Raw genomic sequence first — 25,275 nt, forward strand, 5'->3', positions numbered from 1 at the left:
TTCAATAAATGGCACTGAATAGTCACATGCAAGAAGAATGAAACTGGACCCCTTACCCTATGTCATACACAAAAATCAACTCAACATGGATTAAAGACTTAAATATAAGATCTGACACCATAAAACTCTAGAAAAAAACCAAGGCAGTAAGCTCCTTGATGTTGATTTTGCTGATTTTTTGGATTTGACACCAAAAGGAGAGGCTACAAAAGCAAAAATAAACAAGTAGAACTACATCAAACTAAAAAACTTCTGTACAGCAAAGGAAATTATGAACAAAATGAAAACCTTCTGAATGGGAGAAAATATCTGCAAATCATAAATATGATAAAGTATTAATAACTCATACATATAAGGAACTCAACTAAATAGCAAAAAAACAATCCAATTAAAAAGTGAGTAGAGGATCTGAATAGATATTTTCCAAAGAAGACATACAGATGGTCAACAGGTACATGAAAAGGTGCTCAACATCACTCATCATCAGGGAAATGCACAGCAAAACTAGTGAGGTATCACCTCACCTCTGTTAGAATGGCTAATATTAAAAAGATAAGAAATTACAAGCATTGGTGAACATATGGAGAAAAGGGAACTCTTGTGTATTGTTGGTGGGAATGTAAATTGGTACAGCCACTGTGGAAAACAGCATGTTTTTTTTTTTATAGGTTCCTCAAAAAATTAAAAACAAACCATAGGATCTAGGATCCAGGATCCATAGGCTCCAGCAGTTCCAATTCTGGGTATTTATCTAAATTGAAGGGAAAAAGCACACAACTCGAAAGACATCTGCACACCCATGTTCACTGCAGCAGTATTTACAATAGCTAAGACATAAAATGTCTATTTATGGATGAATGGATAAAGAAAATGTGTTATATATACACAACGGACTACTATTCAGCCATAGAAAAGTGAAGTCAGTCAAAGAAAGACAAATACCATACACTCTCACTTATATGTAGAATCTAAACAAAACAAAACACCAAACTCATCAATACAGAAAACAGATGGGTGTTTGCCACAGTTAGGGTTGAGGTGGGATGGGGAGATGGGCAAAATGGGTGAAGGGGATTAAGAGATACAAACTACCAATTATAAATAAGTCATGTGAAAATAAACAAGTTATTTTCTGAATGTGCATTACACATCAATTAATATCTTAAAAATACTAATTTCCCCTAAACATGTATTAAACATAATGTACAGCATGATGAATATAGTTAATATTGTATTGCATATCTGAAAGTTGCTAATAGATCTTAGTTCTCATCGGAAGAAAAAAAATTTGTAATGTGGTGATGGATAATAATTAGACTTACTGTGGTGATCATTTTGAAATATATACATATAATAAATCACTATGTTGTACACTTGAAACTAATATGTCAATTAATCTAAATTTCAAAAAAGTAGGTTGTTTCTACCACACAGTATCAATGTAAATAAGCCTAAGAGACCAGTGAGTACTGTTACACAGTGTAAAACCCAAAGTGGATGCTAAGTAAATACCTGTGTAAAAATGTCCATGTTCCTAGTTCCCATTACCAGTGTCTGGCTCTACACTTTTATCACCTCTGCTATATGTTGCGAGTCACCCTCTGCTATATGTTGCAAGTGCAGGGTACCTAGTTTGAGTCTTGTGTCTGGAAACAGTAAAAAAAGAAAAGAAAAACTAAAAAGTAAACATGAGATAAGACATAAAGGTAATTCACAAAAGAAGAAACACAAATAGCCAAAAAACCTATAAGAAATGTTCAACTTCACCAGAAATCAGGTTTGAATCAGAGTAGTAAGACACTGTTTTCTCCTACATTCAAAGCAACAAGAATCTTAGATGATAGTACTCAAATGATGGGTGTTTCAAGGAAATGCTGATAGTTATGTCAAGGCAACAGCTACTCTCCTGCCCTGCTGGAATGTAATTTGGTACAATCCTCTGCAGGACAATTTTCCAATAAACATCAAATACCTCAGAATTGTCTAACTTTTGCCCAGCAATTCTGTCTGAAAACTTCCTCTAAAGATATAATCAGTGATGCACTAAGAGATCCCAATTCATCATTTAATAAACAGTAAAAAACTGCAAACTATATAAATGCATAATTAAAGGATTAAATAAATGATGGAGCATTTATATGCTTGAGTACAGCCATTACTCTGTAAATAAGACCTATCATTAAATAAGTGTTCTACATCATGCTAAATAAGGTAAGCAAGCAATAAGAATTATGTACACACTGTATGCTTCTTTATATAAAAATGCAGGCAAATCTCTGCTATTAAAGATCAGGACAGTGGTTACTATTTTCATCAGTGATAGAAGGGAGCATTCTGGGGTTAGTTTTCTTGTTTTTAATTTAGGTGCTGATTATGAAAATATATCAAGCTGCACATTTACATGTACTTAGAACATTTATTAATATGTATGTGCATTCAAAAATTGTGCAGTATAGATTTTTATTTATTAAAAATAATTTCAGGGAGGGAGCCAAGATGGCGGCCTGAGTAGGGTAGCGGAAATCTCCTCCCAAAACCACATATATCTATGAAAATATAACAAAGACAACTCTTCCTAGAATAAAGACCAGAGGACACAGGACAATATCCAGACCACATCCACACCTGAGAGAACCCAGCACCTCGCGAAGGGGGTAAGATACAAGCCCCGGCCCGGCGGGAGCTGAGGGCCCCTCCATCCAGCTCCCGGCAGGAGAAGAGTAGGCAGAGCGGGAGGGAGACGGAGCCCAGGACTGCCGAACACCCAGCCCCAGCCATCTGGGCCAGAGTGCAGGGCCCTGGATACCAGGGAAACAGGGCAGCAAGAACAGTGAGCGGGCACCGGAGGCCTGGCTTCGGAGGACACCAGAAAAGCGAGCGACCATTTTTTTTTTTTTTGCTGTTTTGTTTAGGCGAGCGCTTTTTGGAAGTCTTAAAGGGATAGGGACCCCAGTACTAGGGAAACAGGGCAGCAAGACCGGTGCACAGATGCCTGAGGCTGGCACCGGAGAATAAAGAAAAACGAGCAGCCACTTTTTTTTTTTTTAATTTAAAAATTTTTTTTTTTTGTGGTCGTTTTGTTTTGGCGGGTGCTTTTTGGAAGTCTTAAAGGGGCAGGGCGGGACACTTAATCCAGAGGCAGGGAATCCGGGGATCTCTGGGCACCCTAACCCCTGGGCTGCAGGGAGCAGGGAGGCCCCTTACGGGGATAAATAGCCTCCCAGCCGTTCCCCTCCAACGCAACTCCACCACTTTGGAGCAGCTGCCGGAGCCAGGCCACGCCCACAGCAACAGCGGAGATAAACTCCATAGCAGCCGGGCAGGAAGCAGAAACCCTGTCTGCGTGCAGCTGCCCAGCACAAGCCACTAGAGGTCACTGTTCTCCCAGGAGAGGAGGGCCACAAACCAACAAGAAGGGAAGTCCTTCCAGCAGTCACTCGTCCCAGCTCTGCACACTATTCCTACACCATGAAAAGGCAAAACTAGAGGTAGACAAAGATCACAGAGACAACACCAGAGAAGGAGACAGACCTAACCAGTCTTCCTGAAAAAGAATTCAAAATAAAAATCATAAACATGCTGACAGAGATGCAGAGAAATACGCAAGAGATATGGGATGAAGTCCGAAGGGAGATCACAGATGCCAGAAAGGAGATTACAGAAATGAAACAAACTCGGGAAGGGTTTATAAGCAGAATGGATAGGATGCAAGAGGCCATTGATGGAATTGAAACCAGAGAACAGGAACGCATAGAAGCTGACATAGAGAGAGATAAAAGGATCTCCAGGAATGAAACAATATTAAGAGAAATGTGTGAACAATCCAAAAGGAACAATATCCGTATTATAGGGGTACCAGAAGAAGAGAGAGGAAAAGGAATGGAAAGTATCTTGGAAGTAATAATTGCTGAAAACTTCCCCAGACTGGTGGAGGAAATAATCAAACAGGCCACGGAAATACACAGAACCCCCAACAGAAAGGATCCAAGGAGGACAACACCAAGACACATAATAATTAAAATGGCAAAGATCAAGGACAAGGAAAGAGTGCTAAAGGCAGCTAGAGAGAAAAAGGTCACCTATAAAGGAAAACCCATCAGGCTAACGTCAGACTTCTCAACAGAAACCCTACAGGCCAGAAGAGAATGGCATAATATATTTAATACAATGAAACACAAGGGCCTTGAACCAAGGATACTGTATCCAGCACGACTATCATTCAAATATGACGGTGGGATTAAACAATTCCCAGACAAACAAAAGCTGAGGGAATTTGCTTTCCACAAACCACCTCTACAGAACATCTTACAGGGACTGCTCTAGATGGGAGCACTCCCAGAAAGAGCACAGCACAAAACCCCCAACATATGAAGAATCGAGGAGGAGGAACAAGAAGGGAGAGAAGAAAAGAATCTCCTGATAGTGTATATAACAGCTCAAAAAGTGAGCTAAGTTAGGCAGTAAGATACTAAAGAGACTAACCATGAACCTTTGGTAACCACGAATTTAAAGCCTGCAATGGCAATAAGTACATATCTTTCAATAGTCACCCTAAATGTTAATGGGCTGAATGCACCAATCAGAAGACACAGAGTAAGAGAATGGATAAAAAAGCAAGACCCATCTATATGCTGCTTACAAGAAACTCACCTCAAACCCAAAGACATGTACAGACTAAAAGTCAAGGGATGGAAAAACATATTTCAAGCAAACAACAGCAAGAAGAAAGCAGGGATTGCAGTACTAATAACAGACAAAATAGACTTCAAAACAAAGAAAGTAACAAGAGATAAAGGACACTACATAATGATAAAGGGCTCAGTCCAACAAGAGGATATAAACATTCTAAATATGTATGCATCCAACACAGGAGCACCAGCATATGTGAAACAAATACTAACAGAACTAAAGGGGGAAACAGACTGCAATGCATTCATTCTAGGAGACTTCAACACACCACTGACCCCAAAGGATAGATCCACCGAGCAGAAAATAAGTAAGGACACGGAAGCATTGAACAACACAGTAGAGCAGCTGGACCTAATAGACATCTATAGAACTCTACATCCAAAAGCAACAGGATACACATTCTTCTCAAGTGCACATGGAACATTCTCCAGAATAGACCACATACTAGGCCACAAAAAGAGCGTCACAAAATTCCAAAAGATTGAAATCCTACCAACCAACTTTTCAGAACACAAAGGCATAAAACTAGAAATAAACTGTACAAAGAAAGCAAAGAGGCTCACAAACACATGGAGGTTTGACAACACGCTCCAAAATAATCAATGGATCAATGACCAAATCAAAATGGAGATCCAGCAATATATGGAAACAAATGACAACAACAACACTAAACCCCAACTTCTGTGGGACACAGCAAAAGCAGTCTTAAGAGGAAAGTATATAGCAATCCAAGCATATTTTAAAAAGGAAGAACAATCCCAAATGAATGGTCTAATGTCACAATTATCGAAATTGGAAAAAGAACAAATGAGGCCTAAGGTCAGCAGAAGGAGGGACATAATAAAGATCAGAGAAGAAATAAATAAAATTGAGAAGAATAAAACAATAGCAAAAATCAATGAAACCAAGAGCTGGTTCTTCGAGAAAATAAACAAAATAGATAAGCCTCTAGCCAGACTTATTAAGAAGAAAAGAGAGTCAACACAAATCAACAGTATCAGAAACGAGAAAGGAAAAATCACGACGGACCCCACGGAAATGCAAAGAATTATTGGAGAATACTATGAAAACCTATATGCTAACAAGCTGGGAAACCTAGGAGAAATGGACAACTTCCTAGAAAAATACAACCTTCCAAGACTGACCCAGAAATAAACAGAAAATCTAAACAGACCAATTACCAGCAACAAAATTGAAGCGGTAATCAAAAAACTACCAAAGAACAAAACCCCTGGGCCAGATGGATTTACCTTGGAATTTTATCAGACATACAGGGAAGACATAATACCCATTCTCCTTAAAGTTTTCCAAAAAATAGAGGAGGAGCGGATACTCCCAAACTCATTCTATGAACATCACCCTAATACTAAAACCAGGCAAAGACCCCACCAAAAAAGAAAACTACAGACCAATATCCCTGATGAACGTAGATACAAAAATACTCAACAAAATATCAGCAAACCAAATTCAAAAATACATCAAAAGGATCATACACCATGACCAAGTAGGATTCCTCCCAGGGATGCAAGGATGGTACAACATTCGACAGTCCATCAACATCATTAACCACATCAACAAAAAGAAAGACAAAAACCACATGATCATCTCCATAGATGCTGAAAAAGCATTTGACAAAGTTCAACATCCATTCATGATAAAAACTCTCAGCAAAATGGGAATAGAGGGCAAGTACCTCAACATAATAAAGGCCATCTATGATAAACCCACAGCCAACATTATATTGAACAGCGAGAAGGTGAAAGCATTTCCTCTGAGATCGGGAACTAGACAGGGATGCCCACTCTCTCCACTGTTATTTAACATAGTACTGGAGGTCCTAGCCACGGCAATCAGACAAAACAAAGAAATACAAGGAATCCAGATTGGTAAAGAAGAAGTTAAACTGTCACTATTTGCAGATGACATGATACTGTACATAAAAATCCCTAAAGACTCCACCCCAAAACTACTAGAACTGATATCGGAATACAGCAAAGTTGCAGGATACAAAATCAACACACAGAAATCTGTGGCTTTCCTCTACGCTAACAATGAACCAACAGAAAGAGAAATCAGGAAAACAACTCCATTCACAATTGCATCAAAAAAAATAAAATACCTAGGAATAAACCTAACCAAAGAAATGAAAGACTTATACTCTGAAAACTACAAGTCACTCTTAAGAGAAATTAAAGGGGACACTAACAGATGGAAACTCATCCCATGCTCATGGCTAGGAAGAATTAGTATCGTCAAAATGGCCATCCTGCCCAAAGCAATATACAGATTTGATGCAATCCCTATGAAACTACCAGCAACATTCTTCAATAACCTGGAACAAATAATTCAAAAATTCATATGCAAATACCAAAGACCCTGAATAGCCAAAGCAATCCTGAGAAAGAAGAATAAAGTAGGGGGGATCTCACTCCCCAATTTCAAGCTCTACTATAAAGCCATAGTAATCAAGACAATTTGGTACTGGCACAAGAACAGAGCCACAGACCAGTGGAACAGACTAGAGACTCCAGACATTAACCCAAACATATATGGTCAATTAATATTTGATCAAGGAGCCATGGACATACAATGGGGAAATGACAGTCTCTTCAACAGATGGTGCTGGCAAAACTGGACAGCTACATGTAGGAGAATGAAACTGGACCATTGTCTAACCCCATATACAAAAGTAAATTCAGAATGGATCAACGACCTGAATGTAAGTCATGAAACCATTAAACTCATGTAAAAAAACATAGGCAAAAACCTCTTAGACATAAACATGAGTGACCTCTTCTTGAACATATCTCCCCGGGCAAGGAAAACAACAGCAAAAATGAACAAGTGGGACTATATTAAGCTGAAAAGCTTCTGTACAGCAAAAGACACCATCAGTAGAACAAAAAGGAACCCTACAGTATGGGAGAATATATTTGAAAATGACACATCCGATAAAGGCTTGACATCCAGAATATATAAAGAGCTCACACGCCTCAACAAACAAAAAACAAATAACCCAATTAAAAAATGGGCAGAGGAACTGAACAGACAGTTCACCAAAAAAGAAATACAGATGGCCAACAGACACATGAAAAGATGCTCCACATCGCTAATTATCAGAGAAATGCAAATTAAAACTACAATGAGGTATCACCTCACACCAGTAAGGATGGCTGCCATCCAAAAGACAAACAACAACAAATGTTGGCGAGGCTGTGGAGAAAGGGGAACCCTCCTACACTGCTGGTGGGAATGTAAGTTAGTTCAACCATTGTGGAAAGCAGTATGGAGGTACATCAAAATGCTCAAAACAGACTTACCATTTGACCCAGGAATTGCACTCCTAGGAATTTACCCTAAGAATGCAGCAATCAAGTATGAGAAAGACCAATGCACCCCTATGTTTATCACAGCACTATTTACAATAGCCAAGAATTGGAAGCAACCTAAATGTCCATCGATAGATGAATGGATAAAGAAGAGGTGGTACATATACACAATGGAATACTACTCAGCCATAAGAAAAGGGCAAATCCTACCATTTGCAGCAACATGGATGGAGCTGGAGGGTATTATGCTCAGTGAAACAAGCCAAGCGGAGACAGAAAAATACCAAATGATTTTACTCATCTGTGGAATATAAGAACAAAGGAAAAACTGAAGGAACAAAACAGCAGCAGAATCACAGAACTCAAGAATGGACTAACAGGTACCAAAGGGAAAGGGACTGGGGAGGATGGGTGGGCAGGGAGGGATAAGGGGGGGAAGAAGTAGGGGGGTATTAAGATTAGCATGCATGGTGGTTGGGAGAAAGGGGAGGGCTGTACAACACAGAGAAGGCAAGTAGTGATTCTACAACATTTAGCTATGCTGAACGACAGTGACTGTAAAGGGGTTTATAGGGGGGACCTGGTATAGGGGAGAGCCTAGTAAACATAATATTCGTCATATAAGTGTTGATTAGTGATACCAAAAAAAAAAAAAAAAAAAGGCAGTTCCTGTGTGGTAACCTCCAATGAGTTCTACACAAGGGTATAAAGGGCATATAAAAGTGTAGGCAAAGGATCTGTTTGTGTTTATACAGAGGATCAAAGCCTAATTGGGCTACCCCAAAAATGAACTAAGATACGATATGAAAAAGAACTTCCAACATCAGCACTCTCTGGAACACTCATGCCAGAAGATGATCATCAAAAAACCCCAACAAAGATCCACGCACTGCTACAGCTGTAGATGCACTCATCCCACCGGTTCCTGGACTTGCCATGGGAATGAAGAAGGAGATATCTAAGCTGGCCTATGCATACAGTAAAACAACAAATTTGACTGGATCTATACTGTTGGAACTCAAACAAGAATTAGGAGAAGTGCAAATTGTAGCGCTCCAAAATCTTACAACTACTGACTATTTACTGTTAAAAGAACATATAGGATGTGAACATTCCCCAGGAATGGGTTGTTTTAATTTGTCTGATTTCTCTCAGACTGTTCAAGTTCAGTTGGACAATATCCACCATATCATAGATAAGTTTTCACAAATGCCTAAGGTGCCTAACTGGTTTTCTTGGTTTCACTGGAGATGGCTGGTAATTACAGGTATGCTTTGGTTAGGTAACTATACTCCTATTATGTTAATGTGTGTGCACAATTTAAGTAGTAGTTTAAAACCTATCCATGCTGAAGTTACTCTACAAGAAGATATGTCAAAGAAATAATCAATCTTCCCATGTTCTCTGCCGCCTGCTACTTCTATAGCTTTTCTTCTTCCTTCCTAATTACAACCCTTAAATATAATTCGTGCCTCATATCAAATTTACCGAGTATCATAATTCTTCCAAGTGGTAAAGATACCTCAAGACAAATGCTGGGCATAGAAGCCACAGGGCATAAATATGCAAAGAAGTAAAAAGCTAACCTTTTCAAACAATAAGGCTTCTCTCTCACTTACCAACTTTACATTTCCCTGTATGGCCCCGGAAGATGACTGGTTAGCCAGAGACGGGTAAGATTCCTCAAGGGAGGAACAACCTAAGACAGGCAGAGTCACAGGGGGGTCATCAGGTGAGAAATTGGGGATCAACAGAGGTGAGGCTTAGAACCTTACCCGCCCTGTTCTGAGAGAAATCTTCTGCATACGTGGATGTTTTATTGCCCTTGTCTAGCTTGGATTAACACATAGTCTACAGGCACACACCTGATCATCTACACTACACATTTGCTCTCTTACAACACTAAACTATGTTTTCTACCTTTATCTTGTATCTACCTACCACTTCAGCATTTTATTAAAAATAATAATAATAAAGAGAGAAATGTGGTATCCACATATAAATCAAGTATAAAAATCAAATGAGTATTCATATTTGAACTGATTGTTTATAGTTCATAATGCATGAGTTCATAATGCATGAGCAAAACCGAAAGTTTCTGTGATGACTGCCCTTGTACTGTTCACCATGTAACTTATTCACTATGTAAGAATTTGTTCTCCATATAAGAACTTGTTTGTTATGCCTCAGAAGATTGGAGACTGACGAAAATTAGGCTTGGGGTGGATTAATGATTGTGCATTGAGCATTGACTCTCCTATACAGAATTTTATTGTTGTTAACAACCATTTGATCAATAAATATGAGAGATGCCCTCACAAAACCAAAAACAAACAAAAACAAAAACAAACAAAAAAAAAAAGTACACACTTCCAATTGTAAAATAAATAAGTAACCGGGACGTAATGTATAGCATAAGGAATATAGTCAAAATATTTTAACAACTTGGTATGGTGATAGCTGGTACCTAGAATTATCATGTATATAAATGTTGAATCACTGTGTTGTACACCTGAAACTAATGTAATGTAATACTGTATGTCACCTACCCTTCAATAAAAAATAATTATCTACAAAAAATAATAATAATTTCAAAAAAATTCTACAAAGACCTTGTTTTACCAAAGTAAATATAAAATATAAAAACACAAAAAAGAAAATAATTTAAATCATAAAATCATGGAATGTGAACCGATAACCTGCAAGTGACAAATTCATTCATACTTTCCCAGTTTTATTCTCCAGATTCATTCCTTCAAATTATTGAGCACCTCCTATGTTCACTATTCTAGATGGCAGGTACATAGCAGTCAACAATCTTCATAACGTCAGGAGTAATTAAAATCCCACACAAACTCTCTGAGGACAATGACTGCTTCTCTTATTTGATATGCAATATATCCTGAGAGTTGGAACCTGCCAGGCTCTGCACTGAGATTGGACATCCAAATTTATTAAAGACTAAGGGAGGTTGACTTTAAAACTGTTCAAAATAAGCCCAAGGAATCTTATAAAAATCAGACTCAATGTCCACTGTCATGTTCATACTTTCAGATGACATCTGTCACAAATAGGCAGAAATCCCGAAAATGAGGAAAACATACAAATTCATCACATAGCTGATAAGGACAATCACCATACACATTACCAGGATGCTCTGAGCAACTTCAGACAACTCCCAAAACACCTCACCAGCATAGCCATCAGCACCACTCTACTACCACTTCTCTGTAAAATTCATGAAGTGTTTGCTATGAATTAGGCACTGCTCTGGGTGTTTTAACTGGATCTTCACAATAACCCTATGAGGTCATCATTTTATAAATAAGGAAAATGAAGCACTGAAAGCCCAGCATATAGGAATCATTTTGGATGAACCAGCCCTACGCAACATTGCAAAGCAAGCTCCATTTAGCTTTGGCCTACAGTTCAAGACTTATGAGCCCCTAAAAAGCAGGGCATATGTATCTAGCACTATACATAGCACCCTGTATTTGCTGAATGGAAATGGTTCTTTCTTTTCTCTCTGGCTTCCTTCTTTTGAAATATCCTAGAAAAAGCCGCCTTCTTTGGCACGTTTCTTTTTCTAAATCAAACTATTAAATAATTCCTGCTAAGGCATTACCCCAAACCAACACATTATAATCAAGATATCCTGTATCTATATTCTCTAGTCCAGTGGTTGTCTTTGCTTCCATTTTCCTGGTCACCCCTAGGCTGCTGATTTTACAACAGACCTGCTTCCTCCTTGCTAGTTGCTCTTCCTGTGTTTCACCTGTTGAAAGTGAGCCACTACGTTAGAAAAGTACCAGGTGATAACATGACTCACTCACTTCAGGTCCCCTCTCAACTGTCATTTCTTCAGTAAGGCCTTCCCTGATCTCTCCATGTAAAACAGCAGCACTATATTCTCTATACTCTTACAACGCATGATTTTTGTCACTGTACTTATCACTATTCCCTATGATACTTCATAATTATTTTCTTATGTTCTATCTTCCCTTCTAAACTGCAAATGGAACGACAGTAGAGACTTTCTCTTGATTACTGCTGTAATTTATACCTACCAACAGGAGTTGGCAGAGAGTGGGCTGTCAAGTATGTGCTGAATCAACTGCCAGTCAGAGGGCCTTTTTAAATATTCGGGGAAGGTCGATCTCCCTATCAAAAAATATTGCTACAACTTAATGAGACTGAAGACAGAGGCAGGAGAGAAAAGACAACAAATCTTAACGTTAATTCAAAAGAAGAAAACAACAAAATCTTGAGTTTCCTCTCTCACTTCAGGCTTAAGAAATTAAGGGTTGAAATGTAAAAATGCCCCAATGTTTGTTTAAGCATGTTGACAACATATGGGAAAAGGAGCTTAGGAAATTTTGGCAATCAAAGTATTTCTGATTTTAGTTTTGAAAGTACCAAAAGTGAAAACGGAAAGTTAGGAATCTGTCAGGTTTCATTTAGATTTAAATACTCTATTATCTTACCAGATGTCCAATATCCATCTAAATCACTCAATGTTAATTTCTTAACTAATACTAATCCCCTCACCTACAACTGTTCCCTGTGGGACTACTTCCTAGTTTCCTTTATCTCACCTGGTCTAATGCAGATAAGGGCATTATCTAAACATTAAGGGAGTGAGAGAAAAATCTTAAACCAAGAAATCACCTGACAGGCCTACTAAGTTTTGACCTTGAAGTTGAGCTGGGTGTTTGCTTGCCTTTTGAGCCCCAAAAGACTGTTAAGTGTTAAGGTCATAAATATCCTAAGAATACTCTGCAAAAAAATTCCAATAGAGCTCACTCATCAAATAAAAGAAAAGAAACCCTTAAAGCACAAACGCAACAGATATTACTAAATTTTATATGTATCTATATCTATCTATCTATCTATCTATCTATCTATCTATCTCACCCTTTCCTGAGCTTAGTTACAAAAACCTAAAAAACAACAAAAAGCCTTAACCTGTTAACAGGTTAAATGCCCTGTAACACTACTTTTATTAAATCATTTAAATATTATTTTAACTCTATCTAGATAGGTCACACAAACAGCCTTTCAAAGAGCTCATAGTTCATCTGTTAGGAAAAGATTTTTAAGAGATTGTTACCACAAAAAAAGAACCCCAACTATAACGAGATTGCTTTGAGGACTGCCGAATTAGTTTCTATCCTTGTTAAGGCACAGACCCAAACTCAGAATTGCAAAGATTTAACTCTAATTTTTCAAACTCTTCTGGGTAAGAAAACAGCTGTTTTGTGGAGAAGTGGTAAGAAAAATATTACCCACGTAGTTAAACTACAAAATTACTATTACCTCATTTTAAAAATAGCCTTCTAGGTTTTTTTGTAAGTCTTGGCGCAAGCCCTTAAAAAGGACGACAAGAATAAAAGGGAAACCTTATGTACAGTTCAGGGAGTGGAACCATTAACAACAAAAAAGTCCACTGCATACTTACTCTGGGAAAAGCATTCTGTTTATTCTTAGGATGTGAAGTGAACAAGAACAAAGAGAGAATAAATTTTCATTCCCATGAGAGAATAAATTTTAGAGCAAAGGGAAGATTCGTTAAAGAATTTGATATTTTCACGCATACTTCAAGTGTGCTTTGCAAACCAAACTCACCGGAACAACTCCACGCGCAGTCACACCATACCCTATATCATGTCTAGATTTGTTGTTTAACCGTCTTACATCATAGAATTTTCAAAGAATAAAAACAACGCATAACCTTAAAGCAAAGCTATTCCTTCAAAGCAAAACCCAGGCACCCTTTAAAACACGCACAAACATTATCCACGATACTAAGACCTCAGAGTCTTAACCGAATAAGCCCAAAACTTGGGGAGGAAGAAAGCAACCTGGTAACCCGAACCCTGGCGCGAGCAGAGCGGCTCGCGGCTGAAGGACACACGAGGCTTCGCTCCAGGAGCAGGCGGTAGGTGCCGGACTCCGACCAGGCCCCGGGGGACAGCCGAAGGACTTGCGGTGGCCGGCACCGGTTTTGTGACCAGAAAGAAAGCGGGGAGGTGAGAAGCGACGGGGACGCGCAAAGAGCAAAGCGCCCTCAAGTTTGCCCGAATGTAAAGCCCTGGGGATGAAAAGGGCCTTTTGTCTCGTCTGCGGACCGTCGCGTACGGCTCGCCCCCACTCCAGACTCCCGGCAGGGCTCCGAGTCGGCCTCCCGCCCCTGGCGGCCGCCCAGCCCACCCGGCCGCAGAACCTCACCTGAGGGGCTGGAGGTGGAGGCGGAGGCGCGGGCGGGAGGCGGCGAGCGCAGCCGCAGCCAGAGGTGCAGCGCGGCCCCGAACACACACGGGCACAGCAGCACCAGCCAGTTTCGCATTGGCCGCCCCCGCCGGTCCCACCTCGCGCCCCCGCCGCTCGCCGCGCTCTCCCGCGTTCCGGCGGAGTGGGAAAGGACCTGTTCGTTAGGAGGCCGAGGGGTGGCGGCCGACGCGGGCGCGACCACTCTGGCACACCCGCCTTCGCGCCTGCGGTAGTCCGGGATCCTCGCGGTTCCCAATCCCACACCTCAAGTTCCTCAAACCAGAGGCGGCGGAGGGTCTGCGGGCCGGAGCCCCGCCCCCTCCGCTTGGCCTCCCTAGGCTCCGCCCACTCTTTCACTCGCTCCGCCCCTTCTCTTGTGTTCACCACCACCACCAAGCGCCCGCCCGCCAGGTGGGAGCTGAAGTTCCGCTCTGAGCCCAAGTAGGGAGCGCACCAGTGATCCCGAGGCTCGGAGACTACATTTCCCTTAATCCCACGCTCTCGCCTTCGTCACTCAGCGGTCGCCCAGGCGAAGCGCGAGGCCCCATATAGAGCATGCGCAACCGTATTAACGACTACTGCCCCTCGACGGCCGAGGGGAGGAAGTGCTCGGCTATCCCGCGCTCTGAGGCAACCCCAACCAGGGAGGGACCCACGGTTGAGGCGAAGGTTGCCGGTTGCTTCAGGTACAGAGATCTAAGTGACACTTGTTTTAAATCACGCAGAACTTCCTTATGCCGAATGCTGCCTTTCTGTGGAAGGGATTCCGTTGATGTCCCCTTGGCCCGAAGAGCGGGATGAGACAGTCCAAAGCCTGTGTCTTTAGTTGTGAATCATCGAATATTATTAGTTCTTGTGCATCGTGTAGCCGGCTCCTTGCCTGGTTCAGTCCTCTAGAAACTCGGTATGAGTAAGATGGCACCCAGGGGATCAAGCTGTGGAGTAAGACAGCGATGGTCCAGTGGACAAAACACTGCATGTGCCCGGTGTTAAACTGCGGCTGTGAAGGGTGGAGTAGAACAAGGTGCGTACCTGCCATGGGACGTGAGCTGTTGAGGCCTGGCTGTAGGGCCCGTGGGGACAGGACAGAAGTGACCCCGCCTCCTGCGGCCGCTCGCGCACGTGTCCTGGTTGAGGCTGTGCGGAGAGGGGGAGACCCAGGGTATGGTAAGGACGAGGAAAGAATGACATTGAGTGCCTGGTTTATGGTGGGTTTTTGTTTGAATTCCCACGTGGAAACAGTTAACTATATTGTTGAGAAAAGTCTTGGTTGAAAACCACAGAAAATCCGTTTTCAAAGAGGCTTATGGGAGAAGGATTTTATTCAAGTAACTGAACAGTCCAGGAGGCGACTTCTCAGGCACTGTCAGTACCATACATGGTCTCATTGCATGCAATTTAATTTCAGAAAAACAGCTGTTAAAATCACTGTTTTGTAGTGTTGTCTGTAGTATGCTTAATTTTAAAATGTTTTGGTTTAAGAATTGTATAAAAATTATAAGCCTAAAGAGTTTACACGGTATTGTAAGCCCAGTGAAAGGAAATCCCAGGGCAAAATACCTCTAAAAACCGAAATCAGTCAAAGGGAGAAATAAAGTTTAAAACCCGTTTATTGCTTAAAAACTGCAGTCCAGCCCTCTCCCCTGCTCCGGAAAGAAGCAAGCCAACAAACAAGCCAGCCCCTTCCCTTAAACTCTCAGGTTCAGACACGTCCTCGGTTGCCTAGGTAATTACCCATTGACGGTGAACTCCTCCACCCCTGAGTATATGCAAATGAACTAAAGCCAGGCGAGACACTCTGGAAATGTTATAATTTTATCCACAGGTATGTTTGTACTTTTTTAAGTTAGATAATAAAAATAATTTAATAAATGGGGATTAGGAATATATTTCCCCCTTTAAAGGGCTTTGAGTATTCGTTAGTTATCTATTGTTACCTAATGAATTACTCCAAAACTTTTAAAACAATAATTTATTATCACTCACAGTTTTTGTGGGTCAGGAATTTGGGAGCTAAGTTCTGATTTAGGGTCTCCCATAAAACTGCCTGCAGAGGTCAGTTAGGACTGTGAAGGCCTAACTAGTGCTGGAGTATCTGCTTTCTAGGTGGCTCTCTTCCATGGCTGGCAAGTTGATGCTGCCTTTTGGCCTGAGTGGGTTTTTCAAGATGCTTCAGTGTCTACACACCATGAAGGCTTGCTTCCCCAAGAGCTAGAGAGCCACAAGACCAGTGCAGGCACTATTCTGCCTTTTATGAAGAATCTTTGGAAGTCACTTATGCAGTATTCTATTGGTCACTCAGACAAGCTCTGTTTCACTGTAGAGGGACCACACATGGTGTGAATACCAGGAGGCAACGATCACTGGGGTTCATGTTAGAGGCTGCTACTACACTATATTATGCAAATTTAAGAATCACTGCAGTTTCTAAACACTTTGGGAATCCTTCTGGCAGAGTCTTCTGGTCGGTCCCTATGTACTCTCCGTGGCCCCTGAATACACTGAAGATAAAAAAGAAAAATTTTTCTTCATGTGGGACACAGAATTAGTAGGCTGTGATCACTGTCGACCTTGAGTAAATATCAACAAGATGCCTGTGTCCCTTTCCCAGACTTTGTTTACACATCTCTTAATAAGGAAGAATTTGTAAGGTCTACAAATTTCTTGCTAGAAATTCTTTGTTTAGAAACTATGCTGACCTGCTTTCTACATTTCAATTAAAGAAATAGTAACAACCAATTATTACTTTCTTGACTAAGAGTGTCCTGTTTTTTATTGTCAAGGAAGGTAGTAAAGGCCTCTGTTGATAACCTAAAGTTTTCATTTTGTGATTAAAAAATTAAAATGAGCTAATGCAAAAAAAGAAATCATCTCTAATTTAGGCAGACCTAGTCATTCAAAGAAGACCTAATTGAGCAATTATTATGTGCCAGGCACTATATAGGTAGTTGGGATAAATCAATAAATAAAACAAAGATACCTGTCCTGTGGCAGTGACTGTAAACTACAGATATAATAAAGAAATACATTTTACCAGCAAGTAGAAGATGAGTAAGTGCTACAGAAAATATGAAAAGTAGAGTAGGTTTGGGAGTTGGAAATATGTTACTGAAATGGGGCAGATTGCAGTATTCGAGAGCAGTACTTAAACAACTGTTCAAAGTAGAATGAACAGCACTAAAGGGAGGAATAAACAAAACCACCCTAATATATTAACTAGTCAAGATGTTGTTCCTTCCATTACCAAAATGCTTTAACCTACAGGGGAAACTTTACTGGCACTCTGAGAAGCCTCTAACAAATGGTTTTGCATAAATTTTTAGCATCTTCAGATCTCACTACAGCCTGAGCTGCCTATATCACTTACTAATGAGGACCAGTGACCCTTCCATTTACTTGTCTCCTATCCCCTAATAAACTCAAGACTAAGGTGGGTAAAAATCATAAAAGAGACAATAGGTATAATGGGTTTTAAAAATCCAGAGATGATGTGAACAGTCTATTACAGGGTCAAGGTATTCATAGTCTAAGATGTGAATAAATTAAGAGAATTAGAATTCTCTAATTCTAGGGAGAGGCAAACCAGGAATGGTTAGTCTCTCTGAGTTCAATTCAGTGATAAGAGAAAGAAATCACACTGTTGTGGCAGCACAAAGCAGGAGGTGTCTGACCCACCCAGGGGCCCCAGCAGAGGTGATCCCTTGAAAACAGGACTGGGGCTTGAAATCAAAGAGATAAATTAAGAGGACCAGAGGATAGAGCATACTAGGCAAAATTAAATAAAAAATAAAAATAAGCAAACCCCAGATAGTAGTGACATGGCAATTAGGAAAATGCAAGGAAGGTGTAACCTTAGGAAAGTGAGGCCTGGGGAACCATGAGAAGGTATACAGAAAGCAGAGACCAGATCATGATCATATGCTATGCTATGGAATTTGGATTTTATCTGGAAGGCTCTAGGGAACAATTTTTTTCTGGCTACAAAAAAATAATACATGATTATAAAGAGAAATTTTGAAAATGTAGAAGAATCTAAAGAAGAAATCACACTTAAGTCCAAATCATGCATTGTTCTTTTTTTATAAAAAATACTTGCAGTCATATTATAAATATGATTTTATATCCATTTATTTTCACCTAACATAAACATTTTCACATTTAATTAGTAGCCTAAGAATATGTAACTTTTAATCATTTAACAACTTGTCCACATTATAATTTCTTATCTTGTCCTCTATTATTAGACTTACAGATTATTCCCATTTTTCCATTATAGTAAATAATATTGGCACTTCTGGGCATAATATTTTATCCATATTTCAGATGATTTCCTTTTTAAATATTTTCAGGCTTTTGCTCATACTGGCATTATATCAATGTGATGTCTGTCTTCAACAGGTAGGTTTCTACTTTATACTTCCTAACCTAGCATTAAAAAAAATCTTTCCTAATTCAAAGGGCAAAATATTTTTTCATTAACAAGGTTGAATATTTTTATGTTTACTAGCTGTTTCTATTTCTTCTTTTGTAAATTGTGTATTTGGCCTTTTATCCGTTTGCATGAGCTCTTTATATATTAAGGAAAGTAATTTTATAATCATTTTTCATGTTTATTAACCCTTCTCCCTGAACCTTACATTTAATTACTAAACTAATGCATGCTATCATAATAAATGCAACTAATGCAAGTGTAAACAAAAAATGAAATGTTAGAATCCTCCTTTAGCCTACCCCAATCTTTGTCTCCAGTTTTAACCACTTTAGTCTAGATATTTCTTCTTGTATATAATTCTGACTTTTCCAAAATGTTCTACTTTACTGGTGATACAAAGAAAAGAACACCTTCTCTTTTAATCCCCAAGAATGCATTTTTACCTGTGTAACTTCAGAAATTCTAGTCCCTTCCCCAAGAGTGTTTGCTTTTTTGCAATTTCATCAGCACTGTCACTTACCACCTCTTAATCTAAACTGCTGCTCTGCTTTTCTCCATCACCCACCTCAGCCCATAAGGACTCTGCTAGGCCACACCAAAGCATGCATTTAATACCTTCCTTTAGCCTCCAAATCACAGCTAAGCCATGGCTGTCATGTTTAACATACTTTATTAAGAATTTAGGCCAAGAAAGTGCAATACAGAAGGGAAATTTTAAAATGAGATAGGAGATACAGTTGCTCCTTGGATCCACCACTAGAGTTTCTTGCCTTAGGTCCCTTACTGCCACTTGGAAGGTCCTGCTCATTTCCTCCATATAAGGGTCACTTCTTCCTGGTTCTCTATTTCCAGTACAGGGTCCAATTCTTATTGCCAACCAGTGAAGTAAAAATTGCTCATAAAAATTTCTTAAGCAGCCTCAAATTCTTTATCGGTAACATTTCTCTGCAGCTCTCAATCATTCACTTTTTTTCCTCAAGGAAAAAATCTTGCCTAGTTACTTGCAGACATTCTTTCCAAGTGTTTTGGTACTATTGGCATCCTTTGCCTAGTAATACTTTCCAAGTCATGTGCACTATATAAATTATTACTTCTCTCTTTTTTAGTCAAAATACTTGAATTCTTTTTAAGTAAAGTGCATGTGATGTGGCTATCAGATAATCTTTGCAGAACACAACCTTTAACACTGCCAGACATTACTCCCTTTTTTTATTAAGGTACCATTGATATACAATCATATAAAGATTTCACATGAGCAACATTGTGGTTATAACATTCACCCATATTATCAAGTCCCCCCCACACACCCCATTGCAGTCACTGCCCATTAGCATAATAAGATGCTGTAGAGTCACTACTTGTCTTCTCTGTGCTATACTGCCTTCCCTGTGACCCTCTACATTATGTGTGCTAATCATAATGCCCCTTAATCCCCTTGTCCCTCCATCCCCACCCACGCTCCCCAACCTCTTCCCTTTGGTAACTGCTAATCCTTCTTGGAGTCTGTGAATCGGTTGTTCTTCTGTGTCTTCAGTTTTGCTTCGTTGTTATACTCCATAGATGACGGAAATCATATGGTACTTGTCTCTCTCTGCCTGGCTTATTTCACTGAGCATAATACCCTCTAGCTCCATCCATGTTGTTGCAAATGGTAAGATCTGTTTTTTTCTTATGGCTGAGTAATATTCCATTGTGTATATGTACCACATCTTCTTTATCCATTCATCTACTGATGAACATTTAGGTTGCTTCCATATCTTGGCTATTGTAAATAGTGCAGCGATAAACATAGGGGTGCATCTGTCTTTTCCAAACTGGAGTGCTGCATTCTTAGGGTAAATTCCTAGAAGTGGAATTCCTGGGTCAAATGGTATGTCTATTTTGAGCATTCTGAGGAACCTCCATACTGCTTTCCACAATAGTTGAACTAATTTACATTCCCACCAGCAGTGTAGGAGGGTTCCCCTTTCTCCACAACCTCGCCAACATTTGTTGTTGTCTTTTTGATGATGGCGGTCCTTACTGGTGTGAGGTGATATCTCATTGTGGTTTTGATTTCCATTTCTCTGATGACTAGGGATGTGGAGCATCATTTCATGTGTCTGTTGGCCATCTGAATTTCTTCTTTGGATAACTGTTCAGCTCCTCTGCCCATTTTTTAATTGGATTGTTCGCTTTTTGTTTGTTGAGGTGTGTAAGCTCTTTATATATTTTGGATGTCAACCCTTTAACGGATCTGTCATTTATGAATATACTCTCCAATACTGTAGGATGCCTTTTTGTTCTATTGATGGTGTCCTTTGCTGTACAGAAGCTTTTCAGCTTGATATAGTCCCACTTGTTCATTTTTGCTTTTGTTTCCCTTGCCCGGGGAGATATGTTCAAGAAGAAGTCACTCATGTTTATGTCCAAGAGATTTTTGCCTATGTTTTTTTCTAAGAGTTTTATGGTTTCATGACTTACATTCAAGTCTTTGATCCATTTCAAATTTACTTTTGTGAATGGGGTTAGACAGTGATCCAGTTTCATTCTCTTACATGTAGATTCCAGTTTTGCCAGCACCATCTGTTGAAGAGACTGTCATTTCCCCATTGTATGTCCATGGCTCCTTTATCATATATTAATTGGCCATATATGTTTGGGTTAATGTCTGGAGTCTCTAATCTGTTCCACTGGTCTGTGGCTCTGTTCTTTTGCCAGTACCAAATTGTCTTGATTACTGTGGCTTTGTAGTAGAGCTTGAAGTTGGGGAGCGAGATCTCCCCCACTTTATTCTTCCTTCTCAGGATTGCTTTGGCTATTCAGGGTCTTTGGTGTTTCCGTATGAATTTTTGAACTATTTGTTCCAGTTCATTGAAGAATGCTGTTGGTAATTGGATAGGGATTGCATCGAATCTGCATATTGTTTTGGGCAGGATGACCATTTTGACTATATTAATTCTTCCTAGCCAAGAGCATGGGACGAGTTTCCATTTGTTAGTGTCCTCTTTAATTAGTCTTAAGAGTGTCTTATAGTTTTCAGGGTATAGGTCTTTCACTTCTTTGGTTAGGTTTATTCCTAGGTATTTTATTCTTTTTGGTGCTATTGTGAATGGAATTGTTTTCCTGATTTCTCTTTCTATTAGTTCATTGTTTGTGTATAGGAAAGCCACAGATTTCTGTGTGTTAATTTTGTATCCTGCAACTTTGCTGTGTTCCGATATTAGTTCTAGTAGTTTTGGGGTGGAGTCTTTAGGGTTTTTTATGTACAATATCATGTCATCTGCAAATAGTGACAATTTAACTTCTTCTTTACCAATATGGATTCTTTGTATTTCTTTGTTTTGTCTAATTGCCATGGCTAGGACCCCCAGTACTATGTTGAATAACAGTGGGGAGAGTGGGCATCCCTGTCTTGTTCCCGATCTCAGAGGAAAAGCTTTCAGCTTCTCGCTGTTCAGTATGATGTTGGCTGTGGGTTTATCATATATGGCCTTTATTATGTTGAGGTACTTGCCCTCTATACCAATTTTGATGAGAGTTTTTATCATGAATGGATGTTGAATTTTGTTGAATGCTTTTTCAGCATCTATGGAGATGATCATGTGGTTTTTTTCCTTTTTGTTTATGTGGTGGATGATGTTGATGGATTTTCAAATGTTGTACTCAGTGTGGTTTTAATTTGCATTTCTCTGATGATTAACAATGTGGAGCATCTTTTCATGTACCTGTTGGTCACCTGAATTTCTTCTTTGGAGAAGTGTCTATTCACCTCCTCTGCCCATTTTTTAATTGGATTATTTGCTTTTTGTTTACTGAGGTACATGAGCTCTTTATATATTTTGGATGTCAACCTCTTATCAGATTTGACATTTATCAATATATTCTCCTGTCATGTAGGATGCCTTTTTGTTCTATTGATGGTGTCCTTTGCTGTACAGAAACTTTTCAGCTTGATATGGTCCCACGTGTTCATTTTTGCTTTTGTTTCCCTTGCCCGGGGAGATACGTTCATGAGGAAGTCGCTCAAGTTTATGTCCAAGAGATTTTTGTCTATGTTTTTTCTAAGAGTTTTATGGTTTCATGACTTACATTCAGGTCTTTGATCCTTCAAGATTACTTTTGTATATAAGGTTAGACAATGATTCAGTTTAATTCTCTTACATGTAGCTGTCCAGTTTTGCCAACACCAGCTGTTGAATCGGCTGTCATTTCCCCATTGAATATCCATAGCTCCTTTATCATATATTAATTGACCATATATGTTTGGGTTAATATCTGGACTCTCTGTTCTGTTCCACTGCTCTGTGGTTCTGTTCTTGTGCCAGTACCAAATTGTCTTGATTACTGTGGCTTTGTAGTAGAGCTTGAAGTTGGGAAGCAAGATCCCCCCTGCTTTGTTCTTCCTTCTCAGGATTGCTTTGGCTATTCGGGGTCTTTTGTGGTTCCATATGAATTTTAAAACCATTTGTTCCAGTTCGTTGAAGAATGCTGTTGGTATTTTGATAGGGATTGCCTTGAATCTATAAATGGCTTTAGGCAGGATGGCCATTTTGACAATATTAATTCTTCCTATCCAAGAGCACAGAATGTGTTTCTATTTATTGGTATCTTCTTTAATTTCTCTCACGAATGTCTTGTAGTTTTCAGTGTATGGGTCTTTCACTTCCTTGGCTAGGTTTCTTCCTAGGTATTTTATTTTTTATGGAATTGTTTTTTCTGATTTCTCTTTCTGCTAGTTCATCGTTGGTGTATAGGGATGCAACCCATTTCTGTGTATTGATTTTGTATCCTGCAACATTGCTGAATTCAGATAATAGATCTAGTAGTTTGGAGTGGATTCTTTAGGGATTTTTAAGGACAATATCATGTCATCTGCAAACAGTGAAAGTTTAACTTCTTCTTTGCCAATGTGGATGCCTTTTCTTTCTTCATGTTGTTTGATTGCTGTGGCTATGACCTGCAGTACTATGTTGAATAAAAGTGGGGAGAGTGGGCATCCTTGTCTTGTTCCCCATCTTAGGCGAAAAGCTTTCAGCTTTTCGCTGTTAAGTATAATGTTGGCTGTGGGTTTGAAATATATGGCCTTTATTATGTTGAGATACTTGCCCTCTGTACCCATTTTGTTGAGAGTTTTTATCATGAATGGATGTTGAATTTTCTTGAATGCTTTTTCAGCATCTATAGGGATGATCATGTGGGTTTTGTCCTTTTTGTTGATGTGGTGGATGATGATGATCGATTTTCAAGTGTAGTACCATCCTTGCATTCCTGAGATGAGTCCTGCTTAATTATGGTCTATGATCCTCTTGATGTAGTTTTGTATTAGGTTTGCTAATATTTTGTTGAGGATATTTGCATCTATGTTCATCAGGGATATTGGGCTGTAATTTTCTTTTTTTGTTGGGTCTTTACCTGATTTTGGTACTAGAGTGATGCTGGCTTCATAGAATGAATTTGGAAGTACTTCTTCCTCTTCTATTTTTTGGAAAACTTTAAGGAGAATAGGTATTATGTCTTCTGTATATGTCAGGTAAAATTCAGCGGTGAATCAGTCTGGCATGGGGATTTTGTTCTTGGGTAGTTTTTTGATTACTGATTCAATTTCATTGCTGGTAATGGGGCTGTTTAGATTTTCTGTTTCTTCCTTGGTCAGTCTTGTAAGGTTGTATTTTTCTAGGAAGTTGTCCATTTCTTCTAGGTTTTCCAGCTTGTTAGTATATAGGTTTTCATAGTATTCTCTAATAATTCTTTGAATAAATCAGTGCAGTGTGATGGTGCTATTAAGTCCCAGGGAAATACAGAGTAGAAACACCTGTTTCGGCCTCAGAGGGTGAGAACATCTTCCAAGAGAAAGGAAAGGAACTTCTAGAATCTCTGGCAGACAGCAATAAGGCTCTCAGAGTCCCAGAGACCAGAGAGTAACGTGCATGAGCAAGAGCCAGAAGTACACAGTTCACCTGGGTGGACAGTGGGTGTCAAGAGTCCAAAAATGATACTGGGAAGCATGTAAGGTGGGATTACAGTGGGCTGTGTGAGTTGTAATTTATCCCAAGGACAGGATGTTAAAAAGAAGAATCCAAAGAAAACCAAAGCACACCTATTGGAATAGCATCACAGAATAGCCACCAGGGGGAGAGGGCTGTTGACCACCAGGTGGATCCTGCAAATGGTAATGAGGGGGAGAACACATGGTTCAAAAGCAAACAACCAAAAAAAACACCAGTCACTTCAAAAACAAGTATTAGGAAAAATGACAAAATGTGATACACGGATTATAGTTTTTCAAATCTTTGGTCTGTTAACTTAGGCAAGTGAATAAATACATCACTCATTTATAAATCCATTCTCAATACATCCCCAGTCTTTCCTGATCACCATGTAAAGGTATTTGTTAATCTTTAAAAAATCACAAGTCTTCAGGCTGTGGCACATGGGAGAGGGCTGCAAAGGAAACCACCTGATCCAACCCTGACTTTACACTCCACTCAGTGTATTATTTATTACATCCCTCCTGAGGTGAGAGATGAAAGGGTAAGGCCCCAGGAAGAAGAAAGGCTGCCGAGTGACTGCTTC

At 39.6% G+C, this 25,275-nt stretch overlaps 1 protein-coding gene across 3 annotated transcripts in view; it reads right to left on the reverse strand.

Moving 5' to 3' along the window:
* Window positions 1–14,592, reverse strand: part of B3GALNT2 (beta-1,3-N-acetylgalactosaminyltransferase 2) — a 72,878-nt gene extending 58,286 nt beyond the window's left edge. The window contains exon 1 of one of the 3 annotated variants that reach the window (XM_036919299.2): window positions 14,247–14,592. In XM_036919299.2, the coding sequence (XP_036775194.2) occupies window positions 14,247–14,364 (118 nt within the window). In that variant the 5' untranslated portion in view covers window positions 14,365–14,592. The remainder of the gene's footprint in view (window positions 1–14,246) is intronic. The other 2 variants (XM_036919297.2, XM_057505740.1) reach the window with 2 other exon arrangements.
* Window positions 14,593–25,275: the final 10,683 nt, after the last annotated feature.

Source organism: Manis pentadactyla, chromosome 8 (assembly GCF_030020395.1).
Source record: "Manis pentadactyla isolate mManPen7 chromosome 8, mManPen7.hap1, whole genome shotgun sequence".
Taxonomy (NCBI): domain Eukaryota; kingdom Metazoa; phylum Chordata; class Mammalia; order Pholidota; family Manidae; genus Manis; species Manis pentadactyla.